At 42.2% G+C, this 23,198-nt stretch overlaps 2 protein-coding genes across 3 annotated transcripts in view; one reads left to right on the forward strand and one right to left on the reverse strand.

The window, feature by feature from the left end:
• Window positions 1-11,319, forward strand: part of col2a1b (collagen, type II, alpha 1b) — a 47,735-nt gene extending 36,416 nt beyond the window's left edge. For both annotated transcript variants that reach the window (XM_036530562.1, XM_036530563.1), the window contains 17 exons: window positions 457-510; window positions 924-1,031; window positions 1,653-1,706; window positions 2,108-2,161; window positions 3,477-3,638; window positions 4,313-4,420; window positions 4,932-5,039; window positions 5,443-5,496; window positions 5,862-5,969; window positions 6,944-6,997; window positions 8,599-8,706; window positions 8,960-9,013; window positions 9,182-9,289; window positions 9,419-9,707; window positions 9,810-9,997; window positions 10,176-10,418; window positions 11,123-11,319. In XM_036530562.1, coding sequence (XP_036386455.1) covers window positions 457-510; window positions 924-1,031; window positions 1,653-1,706; window positions 2,108-2,161; window positions 3,477-3,638; window positions 4,313-4,420; window positions 4,932-5,039; window positions 5,443-5,496; window positions 5,862-5,969; window positions 6,944-6,997; window positions 8,599-8,706; window positions 8,960-9,013; window positions 9,182-9,289; window positions 9,419-9,707; window positions 9,810-9,997; window positions 10,176-10,418; window positions 11,123-11,269 — 2,001 coding nt within the window. In that variant the 3' untranslated portion in view covers window positions 11,270-11,319. The remainder of the gene's footprint in view (window positions 1-456; window positions 511-923; window positions 1,032-1,652; window positions 1,707-2,107; window positions 2,162-3,476; window positions 3,639-4,312; window positions 4,421-4,931; window positions 5,040-5,442; window positions 5,497-5,861; window positions 5,970-6,943; window positions 6,998-8,598; window positions 8,707-8,959; window positions 9,014-9,181; window positions 9,290-9,418; window positions 9,708-9,809; window positions 9,998-10,175; window positions 10,419-11,122) is intronic.
• Window positions 11,320-15,067: 3,748 nt separating this feature from the next.
• Window positions 15,068-19,231, reverse strand: LOC118779519 (leucine-rich repeat-containing protein 3-like). The gene is made up of 2 exons (XM_036531666.1): window positions 19,048-19,231; window positions 15,068-16,137 (listed from the first exon to the last, which is right to left on the reverse strand). Exon 2 carries the CDS (start codon window positions 16,072-16,074, stop codon window positions 15,247-15,249), a length of 828 nt encoding a protein of 275 aa, XP_036387559.1. The 5' UTR covers window positions 16,075-16,137; window positions 19,048-19,231; the 3' UTR covers window positions 15,068-15,246.
• Between the last annotated feature and the right edge of the window lie 3,967 nt (window positions 19,232-23,198).

Here is a 23,198-nt window from a genome sequence, read left to right on the forward strand (position 1 = left end):
CTCATAAACCTATTAGAGAAACATAGTTCTGTGTTCTGAATGACTGAACCTTAAATGCTGATTTGAAATACTGTGAGTCTGCTCCACAGCTATTATAACATGCACTCCAATCCAAGCATATCCCTACCTCTTCAGTGTACTGTTTGAATGTGCACATATTTATCTACATAAATGTAGAATCATATTTACTTTTGCCATATTTCTATTAAAATAAAATGTCAAATACACACGTCAAATATACATTTTCCATATGTCATTTTTTTTTTTTAAATGCATGGTTTTCTGAATGCAAGCACTGCTCCCTACCTGCTGGTTTTCCCAGAGACTGCTGAACTCCATATTCACTTGTTTATTAAAAAGCAATTATTGAGTGCCCTTTAAAGTGTTTGTGCAAGTTATGTGAAGAGCTGGGTTACCTAAGGCTGGTAGATGGGCTAACATTCCCTCTCTTTCCAGGGTGACCGTGGTGAGACTGGACCTCCCGGGCCTGCTGGCTTCGCCGGTCCCCCTGTGAGTATTAACCATTTAGACTCTGTGTCACAATTAGGAAACTTCCTGACAGCCTAACAGCCTCTAAAAGGTCTAACAGACATTGATAATCAGTAATTTATGGCCAATGTATGTAATCAGTCTTAGATGGTGATAATCAAGAGTGACTGATGGTGGCATTTGCGCAGTAATTGATCAGGAGCCGCTGATCATTCAACCGCTGTTGACAAACACTTCTTTATTATTCGAGCGCAATGTGAGTTCAGCCTTAAAAAATTGGAACAGCCTGTATTAATCACAGACTTAATTACAAACCTGAATGTGAGTAATATGTGAGTAGTCATCTTGTGAACCCAGTGAACATCTCTGAAAGATTCACCTGTTGAAAAAGGCAATTAGTTGAACCACATTCTGTCTCGTTTCCCCCACCCTAGGGTGCAGATGGCCAGCCTGGAGCCAAGGGAGAGCAGGGTGAGGGCGGGCAGAAGGGTGACGCTGGCGCCCCTGGCCCCCAGGGACCCTCCGGAGCTCCCGGACCTCAGGTGAGCCCCCCCCTTCATTCTGCTCTGATACTGCACTGGAGGTTAATCTGAGGGGTTTTAATTTCCAGTGCCCCATTTGGGTTGAACCACTATCGATTATCCTTGTGTTAATTCTTTTTCCTGTCTTATTCTAAACTAGTACTAATGGGAACATGACCCCTGCATTTAGCCACTCTTGCAGTGTGCTCGACTTGCAGGTACAACAAATTGCCTGGAGGGTTGGCAGCAGAAGAAATGCTGTTGAAGGCAAAGGCAGTAGTGTAACCCCCTGAAATAAGATGGGGAAATAGTGCAACTTGAGGAAATTGGGAATCGCTTACTCAAACACAACTGTTTGAGTTTGTCGAACTGTAGTGCTATACTGTTACTGTCCAGTACAGTTCGCAACTGATGTCACTGCACAGACAATGTGTTTTTTTGTGAGTCATGAATTTGGCATGATTATATAGAATCAGAAAGGTCATCAGTCACAGAGAAACTCTTTTCGAACAGTCTTGACGTCATCAGCAGCCTTTCTGTAATACAGTACTGTGGGTTCCAGTGTAACACTGTTCAGCAATGATTTGATTCAAATTTTCCTAATATGGATGTTTCCTTTTTCCCTTTATTCCTTTATTCCAGGGCCCTACTGGTGTTTCTGGACCCAAAGGTGCTCGCGGTGCTCAGGGACCTCCTGTGAGTGAACGCTCTTACTTTTGTTAACTCCAGAAATCAGCTCATAGCACAGGGATGTGAACATGCGTCTTTGACTGAGATTAGACATTCAGGATATTCAGCTGAAAAAACGCGAATATATAACAGACCAAGCAGCTTGCAGTTCATAAATGTAGGTTCTGTTAAATGTCAAGTGCTGGCATTAGCTCCTGCTCTTCACTGCAGTCTCAGAGAGCTTAGTGTTCCTGCACATTTAGTCCCTCTGATTAAAGCAAAATTGAAATTGTCATTCATCAGCTGATTTCTGAGATCCAAGGGACTTAAACATGCTCTTGTATCTTAATTTATGCCCCCTTTTTTTGATACGTGAGAAGATGACTACACTTCTTTGATCTGACTTGATCTCTTTCTCTCCATAATAGGGTGCTACTGGTTTCCCTGGTGCCGCTGGTAGAGTTGGACCTCCTGGCCCTAATGTAAGCCTTATACCCACCCTGAACCCACCCATCTGTATCCTGCCTCTAAGTCCCTGATCTTCCAGGCTTCTCGGATTTTGGCCCACATCACTTCATGTGCCTTTATTCTCTTTGCAGAAATCCATGCCTCATAGGCTTCTGTAGAGAATGTATCCTAACAACAAACATCAACCATGTTTGTGTCAAAACAACATCAAGAAATATGCAGGTCACAATGTAAAGCCCTCCAATCTGGAGCTTAGACATAGTAGCTGTGATATGACATAAAAAGTTGTTGTCTTTTGGGTGGTCAGACCTGTTTGAAAATGAGGCACCAGACATAACCCATTGCAATATCGCCATTTTATTTTATAGAGAAGAGAGGGTGGAACTCACAATCATTTTCAAGATATAAATGTGTGCTAGTGATTTGCTAATTAACTGTAATAATGTCCTTTTATGTGATTAGGATGCAACAGCTTTTTGCTTTGTATTTTTGTCACATTTTGTTACATTGTCTGTGTAATGCAGGTTGTATGAAGGAGAGCTATGGCACTATATTTTTATTTAATATTTGTTGCATCTGAATGGTAACCAAGTCACTTTTTATCACAGATTTGCTAATATGATAGTCTTCTACATTTCACAGTCTCAGCCATAGAGATTGTGCCACAATAATTTTTGTTCTTTATAAGAGTAGATGCTGCATGTATTTCTAATAATTTATTTGCCAAAGCACAGCATTACTGACTGTGTTAAGTCTCAGAATTTTAATCATTTCAGTTAACTATACCTCTTTGTTTTCGAAAGAAATTATTATCGTATATAATTGTCATACAATTATTCCTGAGTCATGAATATATCAGGCAGTTTTAATTCCATAAAAATATGAACTTGTTCATTCTAACAGACAGTGATAATGATATTGTTACTATACTCATTTGGAATAGCTAAGATATTGTCCTATCCTAAACTGGCTTTCAATATTGTATGCTGTGAATATTAAAGAGGCTTTTAATGTCACCCAGAATGCCCAAGTGATAGTGCATTTGGACCACAGAGTTTTTGTTTGTTTTGCAACTTTTATGCAAGCTTCAATAACCTCGCATCACAACACCTCTTACTGAAAATGATAGCATTAATGAAAACATTACACAATAACATTAATTGGCAAACTGACACTATTTTTTCATATTTTGTCTTTTGATGTTATTAATCTATTATGTAACTATAATAGGTATGTCTATAATCTTTCACTCAGTTTCTGCCTAGATGTGAGCAATGAATTTTTGTAGTGTATCAGTGTACTGAACTCTCCCACCTTCCTCTCTCTCAGGGTAACCCTGGTCCTTCTGGCCCTGCTGGTCCTCCCGGTAAAGATGGACCCAAGGGTGTCCGTGGTGACGGTGGTCCTCCAGGAAGACAGGGAGATGCCGGTCTGCGTGGACCTGCCGGTCCCCCCGGAGAGAAGGGAGAACCTGGAGAGGATGGTCCCCCTGTGAGTTGACAACCATGTCCTTGTCATCCTCATACACCCCATCCATGTGACAGTGGATTAGTCCACACTGTTAACTGAAACCAGTCACCCAGTAATGTACATCCACCTCACTGTGTTGAGGAACACAATATGTTTACCTACATCACAGTTGCATGTACACTGTTGCGCCAAAAATACCTTGTCATGTCTGTCCCTTACAACAATGGTGGCAGTAGATGTCCTGCTGTCCTGCTCCTAAATTGGATGATACATACGCCATGTAAGTCACTCTGGAAAAGAGAATCTGTTAAGCAATTAATGTGAGTGACATCTACACTTCCCACTACAAACTAGTCACATACTCCTGCCCACACCAGTCACTGATCTCAGAGTGTGGACTGAGGAGCAGAATATGCTCACTACAGAGAAAACTGCATGATGAGACAACATAAAAATTTGAATTGAATTAAGAATGCTAACAGGCACATGCAGCTCCTGTCTCTTGGCCAGCTGTACTGTTCATTATGAGGCAGTTGCCTTTGAGGGCACATTTACTGAAATACTAAAGGACACAATGTGCATTTGAATGGTGCTGGCCTTTTATTCTTTTGTATTTTGAGACATATTTGTCAGTTATTCATGCATCAGGTCTTAATGCTTAATGCTTAATGCTTTTCACTCTTCTTCTTCCCCAGGGTCCAGATGGTCCCTCAGGTCCCCAGGGTCTGGCTGGACAGCGTGGTATTGTTGGTCTGCCTGGACAGCGTGGTGAGAGAGGTTTCCCCGGTCTTCCTGGACCTTCTGTGAGTACCAAACACATGGCAAATGGCACACACACATAGATAATCCTGAAGTGCATGTGTTACAATACTTGCCATCAATATTGCCACTGACCTTTATTTAAACATTATTTAAACTTGTAGGTTTAATCTAAAATTGTACATCTAATGTACAGACAAATGCTTCTCTTGATATTTGTGAAATGCAAAGGACAAATCAAAATCATCCAGAATGAATCCAGAAGACTAATTCAATAGACTTGAAGGAACTTCTTTGAAGGGCTTTGGTGAATGGATGAAAGGATGAAAATGACACTCTTTCACAACTTTCAAAAATCTGAAGTGACCTGAAGCTAACACATCTGATGTGTCCAGTACTTGCTTCCAGTAATCACTTCATGACATTCTAAAGGACAATTGAACATGTCCCAAGGAAACGCTGATATGTGTGATCAGTTTGATTAGGTTTTAGTAGTAGATGTAATGGCTGTATTGCCATCTCTTAGTGACTGTGACACGTGTCCTCTGTCCACAGGGTGAACCCGGCAAGCAAGGTGCTCCTGGTTCCGCTGGTGACCGTGGCCCCCCTGGCCCTGTTGGACCCCCTGGCCTGACTGGACCTGCTGGAGAGCCTGGTAGAGAGGTCAGTGACGATACTTCCTGTCTGCATCACAGAAAACTCTGTGCACCTCCATTACACTTGCAATATCTCTGTGTTGTCTGATTCCTGATAACAGTATTCTAGTGTGTTGATTTCTGAAATTTGGCCAAGAGTGTCAAAGATGCATTTTCTATATTCATTATGTATCTGTAGTAATATTATTTATTAGTAGTATCACTACTATTATTTATAGTGTTACAAATTTCCTCAGCAGTAACTTCTTGTTTGGCTGTACCAGTGTTCTTTTTGTCAGACACAAACCACAGCCCAGTAAAGATTTAACACTCTAGAATGATATCAAATGCTATAGAATCAACAAAATGCCACTGTGGAGGAAAAACTGTTGTTCTTGTGTATGATGGAAATGTCCATCGTTCCTTCACAGGGCAACCCTGGATCTGATGGGCCTCCAGGTAGAGATGGTGCCACTGGAATCAAGGTAAGAAGCTCCAGTTACCTGCTTTTGGAAATCACCAGATGAGAAACTCTCAGCCTATAGTTGTATGTGCTTGTGCCCGCAAACAGTCCCAAAGCTGCAATTTGTTAATTGGCTGTAAATTACTTAACTACCCAAATCGTTAATGTCATGTAAGATGGGTTCATGTACTAAACATGGGTCAACTGCATGGCTGAAATCTAGAACGCCCCTAAAATGCCAAGAAAAAATCTTTTATTAAAAAGAAATTATTCAGATGTACTGTATGTTTTATAGGTGTTCTATCATTCACTGTTCTACCATTACCACTGTCATGTGACTTGATGTGACATCATCACTGATTAGCATGTGTGTCTCCCCCCCTGTAGGGAGATCGCGGTAACACTGGTCCTGCTGGTGCTCCCGGTGCCCCCGGAGCACCTGGTGCCCCAGGTCCAGTTGGCCCTACTGGCAAACAGGGAGACAGAGGAGAGGCTGTGAGTAACACATCCCTTTTGCTCTGGATTAGGAAGGAACACCTACAAATGCTGTAGGCTGAAGTCCCAGCTGTCTGATCACTTCAGCCTACAGTATCGCTGTCAACAATGCAAGTGTCAGGCCTTCAGATCAGGCTCTGTGTAGAAATTCACGGAACACGTCGTCAGAGAGGGCAGATACTTTGCAGGATGTAGCCCCCAGATTTTTCACAGAAGAGGAAGGGGAGAGACTGAAAGAATAAGGCACTGAAGAGATGAAGGAAGTGAGTGAGCAGGTGAGCAGGAAGAAATGTGAGGAGAGATTGGAAGAGCTGGTGAGAGAAATTAGGAACACGTTCAGGAGGAGATGTCCGAAAGCAATGCAGATATCCGAGAGGAAACCAGAGCCTCAGAGGAGTGGGAAAATGGCCTTATCTGCATGGAAGTGATAAGAGAACCCACTGAAAAGCAATGACAGGACCTAGAGAGCGGATGACAAGATAAAAACTGGAACGGGTGCAAAAAAAGAGCCTTCTGAGAAGCTTCATCCTCACAGACAGAAGGGTTATTTACAGAGAGAGGAACACAATCCAGATTGGAGGGAATCAAGCAGAGAATGCTGAGAGAAGAATGCAGATTTCCTGAGTGTGAAAATGGTGTGAAATACTCTTTGAATATGAAATAGCCAGCGACACAAAGGCAGGCTATTATATCACGCCAGATATCAGATAGGAAGGGAGAAGAATTGTCAGAGGGTAAAATATATTTACCTATTCTGCAAACCAATTCCATGGAGAATGCTTCAATGCTTCATCTTTTCAGACAGCTGGGATTAAAAAATAATCAGCAAATATAATACGTTTTATTTATGTTTTTGAATATTGCATCGTGTATCAGTCAAAGTCTTATGATAAATGATGCTTCATGTCATTTTTCCTCAAACAGACTGGGATTACCTCAGCGGAAGATAAATTATGCTGTTCTGTCTTTTATAGGGTGCTCAAGGACCTGCAGGACCTCCTGGACCAGCTGGAGCCAGAGGAATGGCTGTGAGTGTCCCCACTGTCCCCACACTCTGATCCACCACCCCAAACACTGTCCCAACATACTGCAATACTGCACAAACACTGTCCCCACACTCCGATCCACCACCCCAAACACTGTCCCAGCACAGTGCAATACTGCACAAACACTATCCCCACACTCTCATACACTATCCCACACACACTGACCCCTGACAAACATTGTCCCCACACTCTGATATGCTACCTGACCCACAGGGTCCCCACATTCTGATATAGTACCCCACACACTATATCCTCACATTCTGATATACTACCCCACACACATTGTCCCCACACTTTGATATACTACCCCACACTCTGATATACTACCCCACACACATGGTCCCCACACTCTGATATACTACCCCACACACATGGTCCCCACACTCTGATATACTACCCTACACACATGGTCCCCACACTCTGATATACTACCCCACACACATGGTCCCCACACTCTGATATACTACCCCACACACATGGTCCCCACACTCTGATATACTACCCTACACACATGGTCCCCACAGTCTGATATACTACCCCACACATATTGTCCCCACACCTCATATATAACCCACACAGTCTGTCCCCCACTTTGATATACTATCATTATATGCTCTCCCCTCACTCAGATATACTACCTCACAGACACTGGTCACACACTCATATATACTACTCCACATACACTGCTCCCACACCTCGTATACGACTCACATACTCTGTCCCCATACTCTGTGTCCTCACACACTGATATATTATATGCATTTAATCTTGCAAATATCTCTACATAATTACAATCAGATAAGGTCCCAGCAGACTGGAGTCTCCACAACATAATCACACTGTGTTATATAACCTGTGCACACAATTTCCTCGTTGCTGATAATTATTATGAGGTCATTTAGAAGAATACCTTATCGATGGCGACTTACAGCATGTAATATTAATGACTGAATGAACTGACATAAATTCTAAGGAAGCAATAATTAGTCTACCGGGAAATAAATCTTGCATAATTCATCATGTAACCACAATATAAATCAAGGCATAAAAAGATGAACACTACAACGCACTTAGTCCTCCACATGATGGCCTTCCAAACATAGACTTTCTAGGTCTGTCTGTCCAATGGTCTTTGCGAAAGCAGGGCTAAACCGCTATTGCTAAAGTCATCTGGCTAATTGAATCTAAAAGCCTAACATCCAAGACAAGCTAGCAACGTTTAATTATGTAAGGCAGTCTAATTATGTCTAATTATGTGATCCCAGACACGTGTTAGATATTCCTGTAAATGCCTATTGCTCGTTACAAAAGCCCACCTAATATTGTCCCAAAAACGAGTTTGTACATATGCAGTTCCCTGTGCAGTTTGTACACACTGCCCATAGGTGTGTTGTGTTCCTGCTCAACTTAACCTTGCAGTACCTCCAAAGACACAGTCCCAGTCCCTCTTAAAAGTGAAAGGGGTAAGAGGGAATTTGTCCTTGTTGCACTTCACATGTCCACAGGCACTTTCACTGTTCTCACTCCTTCCCACAGAGAGGTGATATGTTTGATTGATCGGGTCTTCCTCTCTTCTTCCCCAGGGACCTCAAGGGCCACGCGGAGACAAGGGTGAGGCGGGCGAGGCTGGCGAGAGGGGACAGAAGGGACACAGAGGGTTCACCGGTCTGCAGGGTCTGCCTGGACCTCCCGTAAGTGGCAGAGTTGTTGCCTTCCTGTGCGTGTCTGGCAGACAGCTGACTGTGACACACTGCGTTAGTCACGAATTACAAAAGTATACCTCCATGAAGAAAAATCACTGAAGCTGTTTTTCAAGAACTGTCATATACTGTGTAATTTCTGAGTTAAGTTGTTACTGTTATATACTCTTTAGTTGAAATGATATGTAACACATGTTCATTGGTAACCATTTATAACCTTGTCATGTCTTGTTGCCCACAACAGGGTCAGCCTGGTGACCAGGGTGCTTCCGGACCTGCTGGCCCCACTGGAGCAAGAGTAAGTACAGGAATGTCAGGCAGCTATGCATGCAGATCTGTACCTGCTGAGTTCTTGTCTGTTTATCTGCTTTAGTGTATATCACATGTGGAGGCATACCAAAGAGATGCATGATGGTTAAGCAAAGAATAGAAAGAGTTCTGTTTTTAATACACTTTGTCCATTTAGGGACCCCCTGGCCCTGTTGGTCCCTCAGGAAAAGATGGTGCCAATGGTCTGCCTGGCCCCATTGGACCCCCTGGACCTCGTGGTCGCTCTGGAGAGACTGGTCCTGCTGTAAGTAAAAAGAATACAGATGCTCACCACATTGAATGGAACTGTAAGAATACACGTCTATCTGTAATGATACAGATGCACGCCGTACTGAGATCATAACCTCTCCTGACTTGTCTCTCTCTCTCTTAGGGTCCTCCTGGTAATCCCGGACCCCCTGGTCCTCCTGGTCCCCCCGGCCCCGGCATTGACATGTCCGCATTCGCAGGCCTTTCTCAGCCCGAAAAGGCCCCCGATCCCCTGAGGTACATGAGAGCCGACCAGGCCTCCGGAAACCTGCGCCAGCACGATGCCGAGGTGGACGCCACCCTCAAGTCCCTTAACAACCAGATCGAGAACATCCGCAGTCCCGAGGGCTCCAAGAAGAACCCTGCCCGCACCTGCAGGGACCTCAAACTGTGCCACCCCGACTGGAAGAGCGGTAAATGAAACGAGACAGGAAATTGAAAAGGGAAAAGGTGTCTTTTTATATACCCAACAAAAAGCAGACTGAGCTGACTCTCCCCTCTCTGCTGTTTTCCAGGTGACTACTGGATCGATCCTAACCAGGGCTGCACCATTGATGCCATCAAGGTCTTCTGCAACATGGAGACTGGCGAGACCTGTGTCTACCCCAAACCCGCCAGCATCCCACGCAAGAACTGGTGGACCAGCAAGAGCAAGGATCGCAAGCACATCTGGTTTGGAGAGACCATGAACGGAGGATTCCACGTGAGTCACACTTTCACTAAAATTACAGCCCCAGAGGAAGTCACACCAATTCACAGTACAGTCCCTATGGCCTCAGACACCGCTTCTCTTTTAGCCCTTTGCAGTAAAAGGTGTTGAATTGTGTCCATGAATTTCCTCTGCCTTGTTGTAACATTCTCTCCCTTCGGCTCCTGTGCAGTTCAGCTACGGTGATGACAGCCTCGCACCCAACACCGCCAGCATCCAGATGACCTTCCTGCGGCTGCTGTCCACCGAGGCTTCACAGAACCTCACCTACCACTGCCGCAACAGCGTGGCCTACATGGACCAGGCCACTGGCAACTTGAAGAAGGCCTTGCTGCTGCAGGGCTCCAACGATGTGGAGATCCGCGCCGAGGGCAACAGCCGCTTCACCTACAGCGTGCTCGAGGATGGCTGCACGGTGAGAAGGCCGAGAGATGCACATGCCTACACATCACACACACATGCGCAGATGCACACACACTCACAAAGATACAGACGCTTTCACACAGACCCACATGCACACATTCACTCAAATACACAGACATATGCATATATGTACACTCGCACAGACAAACTCACATTTACACATTCACACAGACACATACAATACTATCACATAAGAAATACATACTCACTGCATCACATATATTACAGACTGAAGATGACAGATGCAGTTAATAAATAGGCAGTGTAGCACTCCAGTACACACATACAGTTCTGTGGTCTTTTATGCTAATGTGTACTCAAGTTGCAGTGATACACACAAGCTGATTAACATTGAGGTGTCAAAATCCTGAGGGGACACGTGTACCAGTATGCAGGCTTCTATTCCAGCACCAGTTCCTCAATTAGCCCATTTTACTTATGCTTCTATCTTTGTTAGGAATGATTGTATAATTTCTCATATATTTTGGGAGATACCCAGAGATAAAGGCATACGGCTGTTAAATTAATTGGCCCGACTAAGCCTGGGGCAATGGTTGGAACAAAAAAAAAAGGAGCGTACAGATGTCCTTTCAGAAACTGAGTCTGACACCCCTGGGTTAGCCTCTGCGCTGGAACATCACCAACCACAGCTGAGCCGATGAGAGCATTTCATAACACGTCTGTTTTCCTCTACAGAAACACACAGGCCAATGGGGCAAGACAGTAATCGAGTACAAATCACAGAAGACCTCCCGTCTGCCCATTGTGGACATTGCCCCCATGGATATCGGTGGAGCAGACCAGGAGTTTGGAGTTGATGTCGGTGCAGTCTGCTTCTTGTAAAGAGGAATAACAAGAAGAAGAAAAAACACAAAAGATAAGAAATAAAACACACACACTCCAAAAAGGAAGAAAGAAACAAAGAAAAATCAAGACAGTTTTTTTTTTAAACAAGACTCTTTTTTAAAGTAAAAAGTACTTTCCAAGTTGTACTCCAAGGATATCTGCACTGAATGGCACCAGCAATATTCATGTGAGATTGATCAAGCAGCACCACCATTCCCAACCGATCCTCTTCCTGAACTACACACGTGTTTTCCCATGGACCCCCGCCTTGGGCAAACCACCCTGTTTTTTTCGATGAGAAGGAATGATAATGAGGAAGAAAAGAGGGAAATATGCAAGAGAGAAAAGTGAATAAAGAACATGACCTGGTGATATTTATTTATTGTCTACCTTTGTAAGATCCGCTGGGGTCCAAGGTGTGGTAGCTGGCTGGGTGTGTTACATAAAAGATGAATTCCCCTCTCAACACTAAAGTACATCAGAAACCTCAGTCTCCACTCCATCCCACTTTTCTCTGTCCTTCTCACTTCCCACTCCAAAAATACATCTAGACAAAAGCTTACCAAAAATATATCCAACTTTGTAACAAGTGCAGGTGTTCCTACTTCTACCACCACAGTGTGTATCAAAAAATTACTGTGTATTATAATAAAATCAATGGTGCTATTGTTGTAAAACAGTCTGTATTTTTTAACAACCAGAATACTGATATATATTGACATGTATATATGTATATATACGTATATGTGTGTGTATACATATATATACACTTTTTGGAAAGTACGTTTCAATCTGGGATTTATTTTATATTTTTTTTTCAGTGTGCTAAACGTTTTTTACCCCCTTGGCCGCCCACAGTAAGAAAGATTTCTACTCTTGTAAGTGAGACATCCTAAATTTGGAATTATCCCTGATTAGAATTTATTTTGGTTTGTTTTGGTTTTTTGTTTGTTTTAATTATAATCATTTTTTAAGCTACCTCACGCTGAAAAAAGAAAACACAAAAACCTTGACTCTGAGCCCAAGCTTCCAAAAGTAGCCTGGGCAGATCTGGAGCTTGATGGGACATCAATGGCTTGATTGGCCCATTTTCAGAAGGTGCTATGACTTCTAGAATTCAGTCTCTGCCAACACTCCCCCCCTTCCCCCCCAACACCCCATCCCGCCCCCTCACACACAGCACCTCCCCTGCCCTGGCAGACAGACACGGTCGGATTGGGTCTGGGACATGAAGGGGCTCCCACAAGACTCCCCTGACATCACACCCCAGAGCTGAATCACACGCCAATAAATATCCCTGCATCTTACCAAGGATAGCCCCCAATGACCAGGGCAGGGGGTTTCTTCATGTGTGAGGGTGTGTATATTTTTATTATTATTAATATTATTATTAATAATAATATTATTATTATGATCATGATCATGATTTTGTTTTTTGTTACGGTTTTAATTAATGTAAATTGGAAATAAAAGAAAAAACAAGTAACAATGAAGTCGCTTTTTTATTTTATTTATTATTTTTGTGTCATTTCCCAAGTTCCAGAGAATGGAGTGTGTGGAATATCCGGGGAGGTGTTTTGGTTTTTTTTTCTTTTGTGCCCTGTTTTTATTTGTATTATTTTTATTGTTGGGAAAATCCCCCCCACCCAAAAAAAAAGAAAAGAAAAGCATGAACACAATCTGCTTCTGTGCCCGGCTTTTTTGTGAGTGCATGAGATCGTGTGTGTGTGTGCATTATACATCTATGGGGAAGATGTAGACCAGACCACACAGGTTTAGACAGTATTCGGAGGAGGGGTGGAGGGTGTTGGGTGATTCTTTTTTGTTTTGTTTGTCAGAAATAATAGGCCAGATAAAAGAAGAAAAGGAAGTGGAAAATGAAATCCTGTACTATTTTGTATATGTAAAATAGAGGTTTTTTTTCAATATTTTAAATAATGGTTTTAAGCATGGTAGAGTAGGAATGGATACCATTACCAGCCGTGATCGACAGTAATCTTGTGAACTGATTGTCATCCTGTACTTTTCTTTTTTCATTTTCTTTCCAGACCTTTCTCCTTAGCAATAAAAGGTAGAAGCATTTCTATAAACAAAACAGAGCCACGTTTGTTTTATTTTTTTATATTTCTTATTTTCACTGATTTATTTAAATTTATTTCGATTATTTCTGTACTACTTTTCAAAATTACAATGTAATCTTTGTTTTGAATGATTAACCTTTTAAACGTGGAATAACTCTTGACGGAAAAGCAGGACAGAAATCACAAAGACAAAATAAAACACAAATAAAAATTTTAATTTAAAAAAATGACACAAAAGGGGTATCTCAATTCCTGGTCCTTTTTTCTTTAGCCAGATGGTATTTTTTGGCATTTCATCAAAGGGGTCTGTGATGTGGACAGAGCAACATTCTCATCATGGCTGGGATCCAACCAACCTTGATAATGACATTTCACCCTGACACAAAAGCACTACTGTGGAATCAGCTCTGATGTAATGGTCCATTTTCCGGGTGAGTAATGAATCAGGCAGTGAGTGCTTTCTAGGTGAGCTGTGCAACCACCTGTTGAATGTCTGGAAACAGCACAATCAGACATGGAGCATTTCAGGTAACCACACAAACAGGATCCCGGCTAAAACATGCCATCCAGCATCACCATCTTGCAGCTTGTCACACCTTTTATCACGCTATCAGGAGCCATTGGGGTAAAAAGTGATGAACACAGGTTCTATTCACAATTATCATTATTGCTGCTGCGCAACAGTGTCACATTCAGGACTAAAGCTTTTGCTCAAACTCCATATGTAAACTACACATGCAGAATCACAATGGGGTGTTTAGGGTCACTTCTTGTTAGCAATGTTTTCCACTACAACATCGAGACAAACACGGTGATCAAAAATGTTAAACACTGTAAACTCATGTTACTTTGTTCTAGCACGCACACGGACTTCATTTGTTCACAGGACACACAACTAATGTAATTTAACATTCGTGTTTCTTGTACCCATCCCGTTGCATGAACGTAATTCATAACGTGGATAAGTGATAGCGGTGCTGTAGCAGCGAACGTCTTTGGGAGTTGTGTCAGCACGTGAATCTGGCCCTTGCACTTAGTCCCATGTTTTTAATATAGTCTAAATCCAGAGATGTCGGAGTGCTCACTTTTAGTAGAGTACGCCATCTCAAGTGTAACGGGCATATGCCATTCCAGAACGTACAGTCACTTTTCATTACTACCCTATTACCTGTTTAATGAAAAGCTCCATTCCTGGTAGTGACACATAAAAACACCTCTAGGAAACGTCTGAACGGCTATAAAAAATGCTATAAAAATTGCCATCAGCACAATTTTAGAACCGATTCATAAAATGGAAACCGAGTGATTAACTAAGATCTATGGAAAGACATCCCAAAAAGCTCATTAAAATCATTTTTTTCAAGATAGGGACTTAATTATTAAACCGGTTCTAAATCTGGTATTAATTTCTCTATCCCCACGACAGCAATATGCTTCAACGTGCCCACTCAGCACTTTAACAGGGTGTCTAGCTACATCTCATGCTATTTAAAGACAATTAGTGGCTCATCACCACCGAAAGCACTTCTATCAACACACAGCTCCTCTGCAATGTAAAAAATAAACAAAATAATTCATTTTGGTCATGACTAGTGCTAGGAGTGTTCACAATGGGACTGGAAGGGGTTCAAAAATGGCCTCTCTGGTTCTGTCCCAAACCTGTAGTTGTACAATGTATGTGGTTGCCAGAGAGAACTCACAAAGTAACATATGAGTTGTGCTCCCAAAGATGCTATGGCACTACTGTTGGTCCCAACAGAGCACCATGCTGTGCATCAGCATGTCATTTTAGTCAAAGTCCCATCACTACAGATGTACTTTCAAGTCTGTCATTTGCTACATGTGCAGTAAATTGTTCCTTGGTCCACAGTGTATTAAAGGACATTGGCCCGATCAGAAACCAGTGCTGAGCGTGTCTGTTTCGGTGGGGGTCTTGCGAGGGCTGGGCAGACTCTTCAGGTACTCCAGATGCCGCCGGGCCTCGGCTTGGTTCTGTCGCACGTAGTAGACCACGTAGACGATGACCATGAAAAACCAGACGAACATGGTCACCAGCATGGCCACGTCAGTGGTCTTGCGCTGCAGGCTGCAGAAGTTGACGCCGGAGTCCAGGAGCTTGACCATGGGCTGCCCCGCGTGCTCCCCGGCCCCGCTCACCTCCTCCCAGCGGCTGCCCTCCCCGGCCCCCCTGGCCGAGCTCTCGCACACGATCTCGTTGACCGTCTCTGGCTCCAGGTTGAGCGTCTCCATCAGCTCCTGCAGGGCGCAGTCGCAGTGCCAGGGGTTGTGGTAGAGCCGGGTCTTGGCCCGCGTGGCGCCGAACTCCTCGCGGCTGGCCTGCCGCAGCCGGTTGTGGGAGAGGTCCAGCAGCCGGAGGTCGGCGCTCAGGTGGCGGAGGGCGCCCGAGGAGAGCGACTCGATGCGGTTGTGGGAGAGGTAGAGGTCCCGCAGGTGGGGGAGGTCCCGGAAGGCACTCTCCGGAATGGTGCGGATAAAGTTCCGCTCCAGGTGCAGGGAGACGGTGTCCGTGGGGAGACCCCGCGGTACCTCTCTGAGCCCGGCATCCATGCACTGCACGATGCCGCTCTCCCAGGTGCAGTGGCAGCTCTCCGGACACTGTGCCCACACCCGGCCGCACAGACCCAGCAGCAGCAGCAGCAGGTCGCCGAGCCAGCTCCTCCCACCAATGCCACGGCAACCGCTCCTCCGGCCGTCACCCATCGCCTTACCATAGCCACCAGCGCACGGGGGATCCAGAGGGAGGGGCGGGCGGGGGCCGACGGCCTGAAAGAGGGATTAGCCAAAAAGGAGTTGGAGACAGAGATAAGGGCGAGGGACGCCACTGAGCTTGGGAGGCCGGGGGAATGAATGCTGGTTGTGGGGGATTTGTGAATGAGCTTGCTTGTGGGAGGACACGACACGGGAGACAGAGCTGTGTCAAGGCATGGGGGGATAGAGGAAGCAATACAGTCAGGATTTATCTGAGAAACAGATGGATTTGCCCTGTGGAGTCAGCACGGATTTTAAAGATGAAAATCATTAAATAGACAAAAACCACACTTTATTGTAACGAATATTACCTAGTGCATGGGGTGCCAAAAGTATTGCTCTGTTTAAAGGGATCGCTCAGTTTGGCAATCACATTTATTGCAAAGACAGCCTTTTTGGTGTCATATTAAAAAAAGAAAAAAATGCATATTTGAATATCAGCTTCCCTGGATTATGAATGTGGAAAAAGGCTATATATTTTTGACTTAAGAAGCATTTGGCATACCAGGCTCTGCTCTGAACTTTAATGGTATTTCAAGCTCTGAAGTTTGGGCACCTCAGATCTAGTGGTGTTTCTCATGACAGCAAAGAATGTGGCTCAAATATTTCAACAGAAGAAAAGTACGTGGATTGAATGTTTGGTGAGACGTGTTCTGCAGAAATTATCATGCTTGTTAAAAACGGACGTGCGATAAGAAGTGTAGACGGCAGAAGTGAAAAGGCATTATCAATTCAGATTGAAATAAACATATTAAAATAAATGCAACTCTACTTTTCCCTGTGTAAATATGTTGTGTTACTCCCCTTTCTGACTGAGCATAGGTAAAACCATATATTGAAGGGAAAAATAAATGTTTGTTAAAAGCAGATTTTAAAACATAACTTTTAAAATGTTTACATGTTTACAGAATTATAATATGATTTATCTAGCTAAATCATGTGGGAACTGGGTTCATATTTTGCCCTGTTTCTCCAAAAGTGTACACAGTATACAGAGAGAAGAATGGGAATGTGCGGAGGGCAGGAATAACCGTTATTATCACAGGAGAGAATGTCATATTTCATTTGAAATGTGGGTTAAAGTTAATCGCGGGTACACAAAACACCGGGTGAAATATGAGATTAATTTAACATTCGAGGCAGCACCACGTTTCTTCACGTGCACCAGCCCCCTTTCCCTTCCTGCAGCGGTCTACCAACACCAGGTTATCATGTATGCCAGTTGACAGAATGTATATCTTATTTTATCTACGTATGGCCAGTATCTGTTTATTTATATATTTATTTTCACCCCTGTCATCTTTAATATAATTCCTGCTGTGATAAATCTCACATCGTATAGTAACTAGGGACCCAAAAGATGAGGAGATCAATACCTGAGCACCGCTGTTACACTATTACAGCAAAGAACATCAATCCTTAAAACGTCGATAAGCACACAGTTGGAAGAGGCGAAGTGCCGCAACTGTCTGCCTTGCTAGAACAAGCAAACTACAAGACATCACATCTGCGAGGAAATACATCAGAACACAGGCCAATTATGTGCTTTGCGAAATGCTTTGTATGTGTCTCCCCGAGATTTTTTTACTACAACAGGTCTCTTAAATTTAACGCTCGTTCATTACAAGGACACACTACCGTTCTGCTGTTACCTGAACTTGTTCTCCGCTGCATTTATCAGGACATAATTCAAAAAAAGTCTCGAGGAAAGCAGAATGATGTTTTAGGAAATTGTCGCATTCACGGCGATTTAAAAGACTATCACAATTTGCCTCGCTACAAGCATCCCATTTCTGAAAACATTTTGGACCATAGCATGTTTACCATTGACTTGATGCACTTAATCTGTTCGCTCGTAGGGTATTATTCGTCCACGGCCAGGGCAACAGGCCGCACAGAATCACAGATGTTTTAATATCTGCAGCTGCAGTTTTATTATTATTATCATTATTATTATTATTATTATTATTATTATAAGGTGGTGGTGGTGTGACATACCTTAAATGTTAGCTTGTATGTCACAAGAGTATCTTTGTGTTTGTCTCTAGCAACCTGTACTGCAAAGAAACCCTAATAACCTAGCATGATCTTACTAACCACGGTGACCCAATTCCAGAGCCCTACAGGTGACTAAGAAAACACTTTCTTAGCAATTTGCACTTTGACACTGTAAACTGCCGCTGGGCGTTTTCTGATACAGAATGCGTTTCTTAAGCAAGTTAAATGTTTTTTTCCCCTTTTCTTTTTTCAATTTTTGCGAGGAAAACAGTTGGGCAGAGGCTGAGGGGAAGGGATGTCCGAAGAAACGGGCTGCAACCACGTCCAAATGAAAACTACCACTGCTCGGGCTAGTACTAGCTATGGCACCTAAGGAGAGACAGCACCCTGCTGCCACAAGCAAGATAATTAATTCAAATCTATTTTGACGTTTTCGTTCTCTTTTCTTTTTAATAATTATTCAAACGTCCAGGCTCATTATTCGTCATTATTTCAAAATAGCGGTCTATTTTTGAGTAGATTGAGGACATAAATCCATACAGCACATTAAGTAGGTCAAACTGATCCTGGTCTAGACAATTAGTTGCTTCAGTCAAACTTTCCGTCATAATTTATACAGTCCATCAGCGAGTATTGTCCGAATGTAAAAGCAGTCTATTCACTAGTACAAAGAGCCCGTACATCCTTGTTTATGCATGTGGTGCTGTTAAAAAGCATGAAAGAGATGTCCGTCTCGCCTGTGTCCATAAACAATAGGCTGTAAATGAGCTTACCTTTTTTGAATATAATAATTACATACTAACGTAATTTGATAGCCAACGATAACATTATGCTGCAGACAATTATGAGTACGATTAGTCTCATGACCGTAATCACTTTGCAATGAAAACAAAAAACTTAGCACCAAACAAGAAAAAATATATTTACCTGTCATATACACAAGCAGCGTTCTTCAAAATCGGCTGTCGTTTGAATCCAGTTTGAAATCTGAAGAGAGTGGTTATGACTTACTAACCGTTCATTCAGGTAGCGTCTGCTCCGGAGAACACACCTCAACATTACAACTTCGCTGCCGCAAGAAGCGAGAATGTGAGCGAGGTACCTCTGTTTTTTGAACGACACGTACATGATGCTTCCATTTTCACAGAAGGGGTTTCTTTAAAGCATATTAATTGTTACTTCACTTAATAATACGTACTAATACTTAAAAACGTGGATATGATTTTAATCGCATGCTTATTATACAAATGGCCGTGATATTCAGTTGTGTACCGAGATGATAAATGTTTACCAATGAAAATCTATCTTTCCCATCCCTCCTTTTGGTATCCCATATATTCTCTGCCCCCCCCACTCTACCCCCCCCCCCCCCCCCCCCCCCCCCCTCCCTACTCACTCACACGCACTCACACACATACACACACATTTAAAGAGGCCGCCGTCATTTAAAGAAACCGTCGCCTAGAAATACTGTATATACAGCTGACACAACAGTCCTTGTATTGAATCACTCTTGTAAATAAACACAAATCGACAGTCGAAGAAACGAAGTACAGCTTTAGTATACAGTAAATGAAATTGTAGAAAAGAAATATATATAGACATATGCATAGACAATGGAAAATGGAAACACCAAATAATGTATGTATTAACTAATAGGCAGTTGGCCTACCCTTTTCCTTCAGGACAGTTTTACTGTTGGAATGCTGTTATAAAATGTAGTTTTGAACTGTTTCTGGTGGGACATTGGGCCATTCCTCTAGAAGGAAAGCCAGCAGTTCTTTAAGAGCTGGGGTGGAAATCTTCTCTGCACTCCACATTTCAGAACTTCTCACACAGATTTAGTGATGTTTAGATTGGTTGACTGGGGAGGCCATGTAAGGTTTTTGACTTCATCCTGGTATTCCTGAAACCAATCTGGAATCTGTTTAGCAGTGTGTACGGGGGCGTTGTCATCTTAAAATATGGGAAAATCTGGAGGAAACGATGTTACGCCATAGGGTCCACCTGATCACCTAAAATAGCTTTGTATTCCTTGGCTGTAATTCTACCATGCATAGTAATAACTGGATCCAGCGACTCCCACGAAATGGCTACCCATGCCATAACAGACGCACCACCATGTTTAACAGTTGGGAACAGGCAGTGTGGGTTGAAGGCTTCCTTTGGCTTTCTCCAAGTATAAACCCATCTAGATGCAGTGACTACATTCCTGCACTAATCAGACATCCAGGTTTTGTGCTCATTACGTCAGGTTATGCATTGTTGTGCATCAGTCCTATTTACAAGTGGTTTCCAGATAGCAGGCCTACCATAAATATCATCCCCATAAAGCTCACAAAATACAATTTTTGTTAAGACTGGGTCCCGGAGGTGGAGATTCAGTTCTGAGGTCATTTCTGAGGCCATTGTTTTGTTTAGTGACTATCCTGTTAAGTGGCCGTCAGTTGTTGTTGGGCTTCAATCTGCAGCTAGTTTCTCTTTCCTGTCCAGTTTTTCCTTGTTTGACGTATGCCGTTAAGACTTTCAACACCGTTCCTCTCATTTTGCCATTTCTGTGACCTGCAATCCAGGCAGGAACTATTTGACCTCTCTCAGAATGTGTTAGATTTCTCATGTTGCTTTTGCAAAAACTCACATGGTAAAGTGCTGATTCGAAAATGTTGTTCATAACAGAAACATATTTATATTTATATTGTATGTTATGATCCTTATGGTAGTACATTTTGAGAATGTTCTTTTCTGTTAAACCTGTGCTTGGAATCCATCCTAAAATTTAAATAAGGATCCAGCCTAGAAGATGAAAACCTCCATGTTTCACAGACAGAATGACAGTTTTGACCTTTTCTTCCTCAAACAGTTGTTTCATCCAGTGATTAATAGGCATTCTCAATGTTTTTTTTTTTTTTCCATTTCAAAACATTCATATGATGGTAGTTAGATGAAGGGAAGTTCATTTCAATGTCACCCTGTAATGGCTTAAACTTTACTTTGCCTCCAATATAATACTTTCCTATGCCCTGGTAACAGCATTAATAAAATATCTAAAAGTTGCTGCATTTACACGTCTGATCATTGTATGTGCATGCAAAAACTAATGTAAAAGTTTAAGTTTGTTTCCAAGGCAGAGTGGTAACACTAAACCAGCAGCATATTGTGACCCTGTTAGGCAGTCCAAACCTGTCATAGTAATGTAATGTTGCTGCACTGTGGCACAAGAAACTTCATTTGGGGTCACAGCAGGTACCTGCCTCCTCATACTCACCTAAATATGCACACATGTTTCATTCAAATACATATGAAATGCTAGGATCATTTTTCAATTATTTGTCAAATTAGTTTCTTAGTTTGGGCCCTGGAACATATATGTCTCACATGTAAAGAGCTATGGTATAGAAAATGTACAGTAAACAGATATTTCTGTTTGTCCCAGGGAATTACCTTACCTCTGTTACATGGAATTCTATTCTAATTCTTTTAAGTTATTAATGTCACATTAGGGTCGAGCCAATACAATCAGGAAAGTGGGCTATAATGACAACCATAAACTGGCTAAAATGTCTGCCCAGTCAATCCACTGAAAATGGCAATATCAATGCTGTATTAATAACCAACAGCGTTCATAAACATCCAGAGATTTTATAGCAATACATGATTTGCATTGAGAATATTCACTGAAAAGTAGATACTCAGAAGTACTGGTGGAAAAAAGTGAAAGTCATTCAAGTGTTATTTCTAACAAAAATAAAACACACATTTACTAGTTTAAAATGATAAATTTGATGATCTACAAAAAGGATAATATCATTTATGCTTAGTACTCCCTGGTTACATTACATTTATTGGTTGTACAGAAATTATTTACTTCCTTTTTTCCCTCATATTTTTTCATAACTATAATGTACTAGATAATAAAATGCTCTCTCTGGAATTGGTGGGACTAAAGATGGGGTTGCACAGCCAGCAATAACTCTAAAATTTTAAAACATAGTAGAAAGTAATATGAATTACAGGACGGTTAGTAGCAATTGCCTGGTGATGCATCCTTGATCTAAAGTATCTGTGAGATGAGTTTTAAGACGTAATATCATCCTTTTTGTAATACATAAATTATCACACGCATATGAATAGAGATATCAGAGCATAATTCAATTTATTGACTCTTTTTTGCCTTGTAAGTCCCCCGTGCATGGTTGTATGGTGTATTCCCAAAGCCTAATCTTATAATTAACATTTACCTGATAAAGTAGTTATCACTCTTCTGTAAATCCATCCACAGATGTTGTAAAAGCTGTATCAACTCTTGCACACACAACCAATTCAGAAATGCCAGTATATCTGACTAGAGTCAAACTTGTAGCCTCTTCTTTTAAATTAAATGAAAGATGCTTGCTTCAAAGATGATTTAGCTTGAGACAAATAGTCTTTACACTTTAGCTGTCAGAGAAAGACAAACTGGACTGTGAAGCGAGTGCGTCTCCTGAATCAGCTGTAGCCAGATCGATGGGTTAAGACAGTTAAAAAAACATTGAATAAATGATCCAATTCCTTCCTTCATAGCATATGCCTTCCGTTGATCCTGCCTAAGACAACAGTTCCATAGTGTTCTGATCCTGTAACGTGTGCTGTATAAATATCAATGTGCATCCTCATTTAAACTGTAAAATCTTACAAGCACATTCTTGGGTACACCACTAGGACAGCTTGTGGGATTTGGAATCCCAGGGAAAAGTTGTTTTCTCATTCATTGACCTTTCATATTCTTCCAGAAGCAAGACTCTAGATGCAAAGCAGAGTCCCTTCTTGGCTAAAAAGTGTCCCTTAAGCTTTTGTTTAAAAAAAAAAAAAAAAAAAAAAAGGCATCTGCTTCATTTCTACAAGTGTGTAATTATCCATTTGCCTATGTAACACTCCAGGGAATAGTAGTCCGCAGTCAATTTGTAGCTCCTGTCAGTCAAACGTCACCATAAATATCACGTAATAAGCTAAATATTTTCTCAATTTCATGCACACATTCCAATGCATGATGGGGTAAGGGTGGAGAGGACATATATACTGCACCTTCTGTCTCCCTACTG

This window comes from Megalops cyprinoides, chromosome 6 (assembly GCF_013368585.1).
Source record: "Megalops cyprinoides isolate fMegCyp1 chromosome 6, fMegCyp1.pri, whole genome shotgun sequence".
NCBI classification, from domain to species: Eukaryota; Metazoa; Chordata; class Actinopteri; order Elopiformes; family Megalopidae; genus Megalops; species Megalops cyprinoides.

Excerpts from the sequence above, each read along its gene's own strand:
- LOC118779519 (XM_036531666.1), bottom strand. The coding sequence starts at position 16,074 with ATGGGTGACGGCCGGAGGAGCGGTTGCCGTGGCATTGGTGGGAGGAGC.